Source organism: Coloeus monedula, assembly GCF_965178545.1.
Source record: "Coloeus monedula genome assembly, chromosome: 5".
NCBI lineage: Eukaryota > Metazoa > Chordata > Aves > Passeriformes > Corvidae > Coloeus > Coloeus monedula.
Window position 1 is genome coordinate 966,171 of NC_138785.1, and position 11,053 is coordinate 977,223.

Consider the following 11,053-nt stretch of genomic DNA (forward strand, 5'->3'; position numbering starts at 1 on the left):
AGTGTAATGGAAATGCATTTAGTGGGGTTCTTTTTTCCTTTCCTTTTAGGAAACCAGGTTAATGCTTAATATCCCATGTGGGAATTCACTTAGCTATTTGTTGAATATGTATTTGTAATAACTTTAATTCTTGTACTGATTTTGTATTGTTTTTGTTGTCATGTTGCTTCCTAGAGCAAAAAAACTTAGGCTTTAGGGAGAGAAGGACTAAGTAGGATTTTTTTTTTTACTCCTTGCAGTGTTGTATTCAAATTTTATGTTCCTCCTTGAGAGAAGGGCAGGGATTGGTACTTGGCAAGGAGAGCAGTGAGTTCGCAGGTAGAGGAACACGTGTAGCTGGGGGAGCTGGAGTATTGTGGGGATGGAGTGTGGAGCCTGTGCTGGACACAAAGGTAGGGGAGGGAGGGAGAGGGGGAAAGTACAGTCTATAAGCCCCACTTGTACTGGTTGGGGGTGTTTTTTCTGCTGAACAGCTGAGCAGTTTCCCTTCTTGTGTATGTGTCCCGAAACGAATAACCTCTGACACTGAAAGGGGAGTGTTAATTTTTTAGCCCCGGGGTTGAGGACAAGCGTCTAGTCTCCTCTCTTCTCGTTTTCCTCTTGTTTACAGTCTTGCTGTGTCAGCCAGCGTGCTTACAGCTGTGCCAAGGGTGGGTTTGTCCCCTCTGCCCTGGTTGTGGAAGCGACGGTGTTGGACCGGCTTTCATGAGTTTGGCCCAGCAGCAGCGCCGGGGCAATACGCGTTAGCCGGTCCCCTCTACCTGCTGCTGTGGTTGCCGTGTCCCGCGGCACGGAGCGGGCTTGCAGGCTCCGCGCGGGCCGGCGGTGGCGCCTCGGGGCGGGCGGGGCCGGGGCGGGCCCTGCGGCGCGGGGAAGGGCGGGCTGGCCCCGGGGCGCCGCGGCCGCTCCATCCTGCGCCATGGGCTGCGGGCCGTGGGCGCTGCTGGCGCTGCTGTGCGGGGCGGCGGGGGCGGCGGCCCCGCTGCGCTGCAACGTGAGCCTGGACAGCCCGCCCGAGCAGCGCTGGCTGCCCGTGCTGCGGCACTTCGACCCCGTTTTCCTGCGCGCCGCCGTCCGGCGGGTCATCGAGTGCGTGCGGCCGGGCAGCCCGGCGCGGGGGTGGCCGCGGGGATGGGGGACGAGCGGGGCAGCGCCGGCAGGGGCTGACGGAGCAGCGCAGGGGTGCCGGGTGTGAGCCGCCGGCCCGCTCTCGGCTAACGGCCCGGCTGTGTCTTGCAGCGAGAGCGTACCGAAATGGGTGCACCAAGTCATCCAGCCCATAGCAACCGAACTGGAGCTGTTCATGCCGCAGCCCTTCGCGGGGGAGATCGCGGGGATGTGCAAAGCACTGGGAGTAAGTCTCGGAGATGGAATCCTGCTGAACTTCGCCTACGAATCCACTGCGTAAGTGTCGGGTACTTACACGGTCTCGTACAGGAGGCTGTAGAGCTTTAGTTCAGCGGGGGGGAAGGCACGTGGCGGGTGACTTGCATGGTCTGTTCTGGGACCACTTCATCTGTTCAGCCAGAAGGTTTCATTCTCTTTTGGCAGTTTGGATGCTGAATGGAAGGAGAAACAATTGTTTTCTCTTGCGGAGTACAAGTGGTATCGATCTGCCATGGTTTTGTGTATGTACTTATACCTATGTAAATGTATTAAAATCCAAAGTTAATTTTTGTCGGTACGGTATGTCTATCCAAAAGTAGTTGAGATCATTTATATTTGAAGATGATGTCATGTTCTCTGACATTTAAAAATTGCTGTGAAGGAGGCTAGAAGAAGTAGTTGCTCTCTCATTTGTCTGAGATAAAGTTACTGCTAAACAATTTTCTAGATGAAGGTTCATAACAGCTGCATAATATCGCTTCCTGATTTGAACAGTGGAAAATGACCGCAGTATACTTTATGGCAGCAAACAAAGTCTCCGTGAAAAAGTGCTCTGTTTCATTGTCTCTTTTTGCCCTAGAAACGTGGTGCAGGAGAATAATCAACACTTGGTGTTGCCTCCGGGAGTCCTAAAATATTTCTCCATATACATTTTAAAAATATCAAGGCATGTGGCCCCTTGTTTGCATTTGGGTTTTTTTGTCTTAATGTATGGTACTCAGTTCCTTTTTTTAGGATCCTTTTTTAAGTAAGGACTAATATTGCCTATGGTACATTTAAATGCTGGCTGTTTTACTATTTTCACAGAGCATACTTACCACACTCAGTCCTAGCAAGGTCCCTGAAATTCAATTTCTTGGCTGGGATACTAGAAACCCCCATCAACTGGGAATATCCTACTTGTGTGAAGAATTTTGTACCTCTGTATTTTTGAGAGGCAGGGTTATGCCTCGCCGAAATAACCAACTCCTAACTGCAGAGAAAATAAGTTAATTTCTTGCTAATGCAATATACTCCACCAAAAAAAGCCTGTTTTAATGAAACTGAGCTTGTTACACGAGGAGTTTTAGCACACTTTCTGTTCTAGAGAATAGTCTGTTATTGAATTGGTTGATACTTGAACAACCAATGCTTTTCAGTTTTGTTGATGGAACTTGATTTTTTCTACTTGGGATTAAAATTATAGAGATCCCAAATGGAAGTGAAATTATCAAAATTAAATGCAGGAAGTGTGACACTTTATGGATGCTTTCAGATGTCAGCTTTTCATTATGACTTAGAAAAGTGAAATGAAATAACGACACTTTTCCGGAGTAGAAGTGCTGCTTTCTGCCTGCCCTGTAATTGCTGGACTGTGGTGTGGTGTTGGACTCCTCTTTGTGTGGTTGCGTTAATAAAACACTTAGCAGAGTATCAGCTCAATTACTCCTGAAACGTTGAGCTCCTTCAGCTAGAGTATTGCAAGCAGTGTCATAGCTGTGCATTCAGCCATTCCTTGCCCTGTTCTGTTTGCAGGTTCTGTACAAGCATTGTTGCTCAGGATGACAAAGGAAACGTTTACCACGGCCGGAACCTGGATTATGCTTTTGTTGATATATTGAGCAAGATCACACTTGATGTGCGGTTTATAAAGGGTGGGCAGGTATGATCCAGGGTTGGTGTGGTGGGTGATGTTCCATGAAGAATGGGACAGCTCTATAGCTGCTTAGGTGGGAGATTTAATGTAGGAATGAGTTTGCCATCCCAACTATACTGGGTTGTTAGAGCAACACAGTTATGTTCCTGGAGTCTGAGATGAATGCTGCTTTTCTTGGCTTTCTGGACATCCAGTTTATGGTGATGGACTGGAAAAAGTAGAACAGCTTAATCTAGTAACTAGTAATGAAGATCGTTATTTCTAAGGGATGTTGAAAAAAGGAAATGTACTAATTCTAAGGCTTTTTTTTTTTTTAGACTTTGTGAGTTTTTGTCACCAATAAGTTTGTTTTTAGATGCAGATTTCCAGAACTTAAGTAGTTGCTAGTGCAGCTTGGTTAGTCTGTTGTTTTTGGTTTTTTTTTTTGTAATGTTCATTAATCCATTTTGTAAATGGAGAAGTTGCTGTTTGTTGCTTGGCAGTTTAACTTGAGCAATAGTTTTGCAGCAGTTGGTGATCACAAACAAATGAAATGCAGTGAATTTGAGGCCTTAGAGTCCCTTTGTAATTTACTTGGCATATTTTACTGTAACTGAAAGCACAGTATTTTACAGTAATGTAGGTATGAAAGCTATAGAAAGATGTATGGGTTGCAGGTTCCAGCAGTGTTCTGTTCTGGAATGCTGAACTGCTCTCTTTCCTGGTTTCAGGTAGCATACCAAGGCACCACCTTTCTTGGTTATGTAGGCTTATGGACTGGGCAAAGTCCACACAAGTTCACAATCTCCGGAGATGAACGAGGTAAAGGAAGTGTCTTCCACAGTAGATGTTGTGTGTTGTTTTTGTTGAGTGTTGCCTGCCCTGGTCTTGTTCTATTAGAGGGAGCAGTGAGGTTAAGGTTGCCAGGAAGGATCTGAAGTGGAATGCCTTGCCTTCCCCTCAGGGAGTGAAAGCACACATGCCTGGTTTTGGCTGCTGTGTGGGAGTAGGTATTGGTCAGCAGTGTCACCTGAGCTGAAAGAGTCAAATGACGAGGAAAGCCTTGGGAAAGCTGTAAAAGATGTGGTCTGGTCAAGAGACACCATTGGAAGTGGCAGGGTGGGGCCTGAGATAAGATGCAGTTTGGACAGCAAAGAAAAGGCTCCTTTCCTGGTTATGCTGTATTCCACTGTTGTCTGGGTTCATAAGGTAGTTGGAAAGAGAGGAGGTCAAGAGAAGCATAAGACAGATCTAGGGGAAAGGCAGAGGGGCTTGAGGGGAATGCCTGGAGACACTGCAAAGGCAGTTGACCGAGATCAATAGTAGAGTGAAGTTGAGAGATGTCACTCCTGAGAGCTAAAACTTGTAGCAGAGGGGAAGGCAGGGAAAGGTCACTGCCTTTTTTCATCAGGGCTTCAGTTTCACAAATAATGATAGTTATGTCCAGCTCAAAGATTGGGAAGTTGTCTCTTCTGTTTCTTTCCCCTTTCATTCCTTTTAAGAAGCTGATACTTTGTTGTTCTTTATTAGGTGACTGTTAGAACTGGCAATAATGTATTCTCAGAACCAACATCTAAAACGTTTATTTTTCCCTTGCGATGGTGATAAGCTCTTTTCTTTTTGAGCTTGAACAATCTGTTCTAGAACTCCTTAGCTATGCAAACAATATTCACTGAATGTGTTCCACCCGTGCATTATCTGTGAGTAGGGGTTCTGCTATGGAGCGCTTGCACCTCTTGCTTCCTGTGTGCTTGGTTAATGCTGCCTTGTTGGATTCACTGAATTCTTTCCACAGTTTGCATGCACACTGCTTCTGATTCCAGAGTAGTCAGTTAATATTTTCAAAACTGAAATGTCCAGGGCTGATACTTACAGGAGCAAACTGCTTTTGGTTCTGCTTAAAGGCAAGTGTTAAGTGTTCATCATATCTGTGCAAAGGCCTGATTGAGGAAATCTTGTGTGTACCCAAGTCCTATGTCTCTCCATGTCCTATGTTCGCTTCACATGTGCTGCAGTCCTGTCCATGGGCTGCTGCTGACTGCTTGCTGATTTATCTGAAGTGAAAGCTGTTTTCAGTTCTTTCCAATTGAACTGCCAATTGAGGCAAAGGAGCATGTGCACTATGGTGGGAAGCAGGATGAATAAATCAGAGTAAAGGTCTATCAAGTGACAAGCAGATGGATATTTTTGTGGTTTGCAAAGTGTGAGTGTATAAATAGTAACAAACTTGGCCTTCTCGTTTTTGCACTTCTCATACTTTTCTCAATAATACAAACACTATCACTACCTTTTTTTAAGCTGTTTTATTATTTCTGTGGAGTTATTCCTGTTTTAATATTTCAGTAAGGTGAGTAATGAGGTGATTATTATCACTCCTGTCACGACAGGTCTGAAAAGCTTTCTGGAAAGCAGGGGTGTTAATCTAGCTGCTGTGGCTGTCAGTTGGTATTACGTTGTCTATTTATATTTCACCCGAAGGTTGTGCTCCTTGTTGGCATTTGTCCCGTAAAATGTTGATACTTTGTGCTGATGGGCACCTACCTTGTCTCGCTGTATTTAATTACATTTATAGTAATTTATTTTTTTCTCCCCAGATGGTGGTAGATGGTGGGAAAATGCTATAGCTGCTTTCCTCAATAGGAATTACCCTGTCAGCTGGCTTGTCAGAGATGTAAGTGCACTGAGTTGTTCTTACATTTCACAGATGTGGCATTTGTCCTTAAACATCTAGTAAATTAGAATCAGCTGCACAGAAACCTTACCAACTTGATAAGTAAATGCATTTTTCAGGAGAAAGTAAATGTTGACCCTGTGCTGTCTAGTAATGAGGCAGTTCTGGTCCTTTTGGGTGGCAACCTCCAATGCCAAAGGTCCTGGAGAAGCTGTGCCAAGACTTCCTTCCTAGGGAGTGATTCAGCTAGCTGTGACTTGTGTCATAACCTGTTAAGACAGCTGTACTCCAAGATGGTGAATACCTGTGCTAGGCGTTATTTTATCCTTTTATATATTGCTATATTAATATCTTCAAGTAGCACTTGAGTCAATTACCATTTTCAGAAAAACTGGACCTTTATTCTTTTGGAGATGTCCCAGTGCTTGTTTTTGTGCTTAACCTCACCATCATCTCTGTTTTGCATTAGACCCTGAGTGAAGCAGAGGACTTCCAGTCCGCTGTTCTCAGACTGGCTAGCATTCCCATCATTGCTGAAGTTTACTATATTGTGGGAGGCATCTCACCCAAAGAAGGCATGGTCATAACAAGGAACAGAAGAGGGCCAGCAGATCTTTGGCCTCTTGATCCCTTAGGTGGAGCGTAAGTAGGAAAAAGCTACTACATTTTTGCTTCTCCCGTTCCCTTCTGAGCAATTGGCTTAGTGGCACAACTCCCTTGAGAGATCTGGGGCACCTTTTGGTCATCGCTTATGGCAGGAGATCCAAGGTCACCCACCCCATTCCTGTGTTCCACAGTTGATGGTAAAGGGTCTTGCGTCTACCAACATGGGGCCCGTGGGCCTGCAGCAGGTGGAGGGAGTTGACTTTTGAGGAAGATTTTTCCTTTTGGCAATACAGGGATGCTGATTGTTGGACTTAGTGAATTACCTACTGATTCACCTTTTGCTTGCTTATATGCTTGTTACAGGTGGTTTCGTGTGGAGACAAACTATGATCATTGGACTACCCCTCCTCCTTCTGATGATCGTAGGTAAATTGATTTAAAGGTCTGTGGGGAGAGAATACTTACTTTCCAAGAGGTTAGAGGTATGGGCAGGTGTTTTCTCCTTGAACAGGCAGCTCATTCAGTTCTTGTAATGCTGCTCTGAAGGGAGCACATGAGCTGTAGAGCAATATTTGCAGATGCTAGAGGAGAAGGGTGTGAGGCAGTGATTAGCACAAATAATGAGAAATTGCAAGGATGAGGCCATGGCCAAAGAGTTGCTCAGAAAGCAAAATTGAGTAGAAGGTAAATGACTCAGGTTGACAGTGCTAAAGTATTGGATAGCACTAGAAAGGTGCTCAAACGTGATTTTTAGGCTGTGTAGTGCATAAAAAGAGATTGGCAAGCTCCTTATTGGCATATACTCAATGGAGTAGTAACAGTGTGAGATGAGATCCAGTCACACAACTTGGGGTTCTTTTAGACCAAAGCAAGCATTTCAACATCAAGGCCTTTAGTAAGAAGTTGTTTGTGTTGGTGCTTTGTAGCCTTTGGAACAGACAAGTGTATTTATTTGATAATATGTTGCTTTCCCACAGAACTGCAGCCATCAAAGCTCTCAATGCTACTGGACAGCACAACATCAATTTGGATACACTCTTTAAGGTAGTTCTCAAATTCTGCATTGTGATTTACTCTTTAAGTTCTTTGACGAAGCAGAAGTGCTCTTTTATCAGGGATTGAAAAGCTGTGCTTTTTTTGTGGGGAACAAGGTTTACTGCACAGCTGTCTCTAGGGGGGGGTTGAAGACTGAAAGTTGTTTAAAATGCTTCTGGACTCCTATGTAGGCATTTTGTAACAGTCCACCAATTCAGGTGGGAAGTGCAGGAGGTGAATCCCATCATCTTTGTGCAGTTCATTTCAAGCACAGGCACATAGCGTTAGACATACTGAGCTTCGGGAATTGGAATCGCTTTCAGAGGGCTTTTTTGAAAGTACTTCTGTAAAATGGTCTGATGTTAAAAAAAGCAACGAATCCTTGACTTTGTATTAGTCCTTTCATAACTTCATCCTACTGTTCTTTTTAAATAGCCATTTCTCTGTTTATCTACCCAAATGACACCTCTTCAAACTTTCTGTGCAGGTGTTGTCAGTGAAGCCAGTCTTAAACAAGTAAGTATTAGATCGAGAGATGTTGATCTGCGCCTCCTGCTGTGCCTCAAGCCACTTGAAAGTAAACCACAAGCTTTCTGAGGATTTTCCTTATTTGTCTGGGTCTTGTGGTTTCCCAGCTAAGGTTTTGGGTTGTGTTCATGACCCTCTATTTTCACTTGGACCACACCCTTCCTCTTGGGTCTGCCACTTCAGTCAGGGAACTGCACTTGTTGGGGCTCAGTCTAGTAATGGGAAATTGCTTTGGAGTGGTGAAACAAATGACTCCTTTGGAGGAGCAGCTGGATGTCACACTGAGTGCTTTCCCCACTTTTGGAATTTTCGGGTTGGTGTTAAGACTGACAGTACCTTTTCTGCATGTTCTGATACAGCTCTGATTAATGTGTAATAAAGTAAGTGGGATGAAGCTTTTATGTACCATTGACTGGGTTTCCAAGAGATTTCTTTTAGTATACCCATCTTCTGTAATGTTCCAGAAATTGCACTTTCGCAGGTTATCCTGGTTTAGTTTACTTTTACATGGAGCTGGGTATATTCTCTGCATCAGTCATTCTCACTGCAGCTTGGCAATGGCTTCCTCAATGCCAGGACCTCTCTTCTGCCTTGTCAGTGTGAGCGAAGGGGGAAAGCAAGAGGTCCATCTCAGCTGTGACATAGATACAGTGTTGATTGTTTAATACAGTGATGAAAAGGATGTGGAAATACAGTTCCTCTATTGTGCTGAATGGGGAAAAGAGCGCTAGAAATTAGTGCCAACAGTCTTTAATTTGATCAGTCTCTTTTCCTAATCCTTCTGTACCTAAGCAGAACATTCGTTTCTGCAAAAATTTGTTCTGCTGCTTTGCTGGCTAGCTAAATTGCCCTTCCTGCCTTTGGAATGTCACTCACTCTGTTGCTCTTTCCCTGCCAGTAACACAGTGTACACCACAGTCATGAGTGCTGCATTTCCAGATCGGTACCAGACGTGGGTGAGAACAGAGGAGTGAAGAGGTGTAAGTGGCATCTGTACTTACACATTTCAGCTGCAGAGTCACTGAGGGGGGGAAAAAGTATTGCAGTGGCACTCCAGTGACCCAGTCTGAATTCCTGATTCTGCTTGTTTATTGCTCTTGGATAAATACCTTTCCTTGTTGTTATAGAGGGAGTTAAATATTGACTCTCTTAGTGAAACTCTTGGAGATGATCTTAGGAAGAGTTTTGATCAGAGAGGAAGGGGTGGATGTTGCAACCTAAAGGTGGAGGTTCCCCCTGGGAATGTTTTGGCTATTTTTACCACTCCCCTCTACTGCACTTGCTTGTGTCCAGGTGGATGATAACAGGAAGCCCTGCCAGAGGGAACCGAATCCCAGCAGGAGGGGATGATGCACTTAGCACCAAGAAAAATCAAGCTTTGTTTGTAATGGCTGCTCACCAGTGACTGAATGTGAGCAGCATCCTTTGGGGGCTTTGTCCTGTGAATGTGCAGAATAAGCTCAAGTCCTTGAGCTCATAAGCTGCCTCATGGGACAGCTTCAGAGAGATATTATGATAATTTCTGTGCCAACAAACTGGTTGCATGGCCTTGACAAGAGCACAAGAAGCTGTATTCCAGTTTAAAGAGCTTTTTAAAACCATGTAATTGCTATTATATTTGTAGTTTAGTCAGATCTGATTTCAGCAAGAGTAATTATTTCTAGAGATTGTGTAAAATTTGTTTGTTACTTAACTCTGGACAAACCTGTGCTCTCTTACCTATTTTTCTAGTTCAACACACTGAGTGAGAAGCTGAAGCTGTGCAAGACTAACATATGCTTTTCAAATCACTCCTGGGAGCAATACAGTGGCTTTGGTTCATTACTGATGTGAACCATTCAGGAAATAGCGATTTGTTAACTCCTTGGAGTGTTGCAGGTGATCCTGTTAATGACCTGTAATGGGAGTTTGAAATTTTTTGTAATTAAATGGGTGCTCTAGTAGATGTTGATGGGTAAACATGGCTTGTACTATTTTTGGTAAGAGTTGTACAACTGCAATGTACTTTCTGTGCTGACTAATAAATACATTTTGTAAGTTACATGGCCTGTAGGTCTGAATATAATGAAATAAAAATATTCAGCTGATAGCTTGACCTATGAAAGCTTGTGGAGTTATTTCTGTGTCATCATCCTTTTCCCTCACCTATGAGGAGTTGTTGATCCTGGGCCTAACAGGGGCAGATGCAGCAGTCAGCAGCATACACAGCTGTAAACTAGTTATTTTATTGATCAGAAATTGGGGGCTGTTTCAGGAATTGTGGTAATGCACTTTTCTCCTTGGTTGATAAGAGGAGGTTGTGTTGGGTAGCAGTGAGGTTAAAAAGGGTTTTATTCATTTTTTGTGCATTTGGATCAAGTTGCCTGCAGTACAAGTCAACAGCTTGTTTTACAGTGCAGAGCAGTGGGGTTTTTGTCAGGTTGTGCTGTGACTGTATATTGAGTTTGGGCACTTAGGTGTACTCCAGAAATACTGAGCAATTTGAAGAGTCAAGACCAGTGGATACCTTCAAGTAAAGCTGAAAGGTGCCCTTCTTCACTGGATAAAATGTCACCTGTGTGAAGGTGTGGCCAGAGCACCACTTGCAGATCAATGCTATGCTGGCCACAGGGAGTGTGTACTGGTTATGCAAACTGCTCTGAGAGCACCTTCTGGAACTGAGGGCCCCTTATCTCCTTGTGCTGAGTCTCATAACCTACTTAGCTGCATCCTCTCCTCCTGCCTGGATAAAAGTCCTGCAAGCTTTGCCTTGACCCAGTTTAGATGGCCATGAACAGCAGTCAGATGCCAGATGATAAATTTGAAGAAGAGTTCCTGCAGGAAGATTTAAAAATGCTCGCTATCTTGGAGATTGCAGAATGCTATTGCTTTAATTCACAGAGTAGGCACTCATTTATGATCCCACCAGGTTTTCTTTAAATAACAGCCACCCACAACAACAGGATCCTTACAGGTGGGGCTTTGTGTAGCATTAAGCTGATTATCCTCTGGCAGGGGTGTACCCAGATGCTCACTGGTACATAAATTTACCCAAATGTATTTGTTTCACTGTGTACCAACAATCTGGAATGTATAAGTTGTTAGTTAGTATCTATGAATATTCAGGAAACAATTTGCTTCTGCTGTTATTTGTGGCTTGGCAGCTGTTTGGGGTCATGAGGTTTAAACAAGTTAAGGAATGTAGTTTTGGTTTTTTTGTTAAAAATTATTTT

At 44.0% G+C, this 11,053-nt stretch overlaps 1 protein-coding gene across 1 annotated transcript; it reads left to right on the forward strand.

The window, feature by feature from the left end:
- The first annotated feature begins 873 nt into the window (after positions 1-873).
- NAAA (N-acylethanolamine acid amidase) lies at positions 874-9,936 on the forward strand. Its single transcript, XM_082282672.1, has 11 exons — positions 874-1,089; positions 1,240-1,404; positions 2,902-3,028; positions 3,733-3,823; positions 5,596-5,672; positions 6,142-6,314; positions 6,642-6,704; positions 7,256-7,322; positions 7,801-7,829; positions 8,740-8,821; positions 9,573-9,936. The coding sequence occupies exons 1-10, from the start codon at positions 920-922 to the stop codon at positions 8,813-8,815; spliced, it is 1,038 nt and encodes a 345-aa protein (XP_082138798.1). The 5' UTR covers positions 874-919; the 3' UTR covers positions 8,816-8,821; positions 9,573-9,936.
- Positions 9,937-11,053: the final 1,117 nt, after the last annotated feature.

Coding starts and splice junctions, on each gene's coding strand:
- NAAA (XM_082282672.1), top strand. CDS start 920: ATGGGCTGCGGGCCGTGGGCGCTGCTGGCGCTGCTGTGCGGGGCGGCG. Junction 3,824..5,595: donor AATCTCCGGAGATGAACGAG/GTAAAGGAAGTG, acceptor TTTTCTCCCCAG/ATGGTGGTAGATGGTGGGAA. Junction 7,830..8,739: donor GTGAAGCCAGTCTTAAACAA/GTAAGTATTAGA, acceptor TTTCCCTGCCAG/TAACACAGTGTACACCACAG.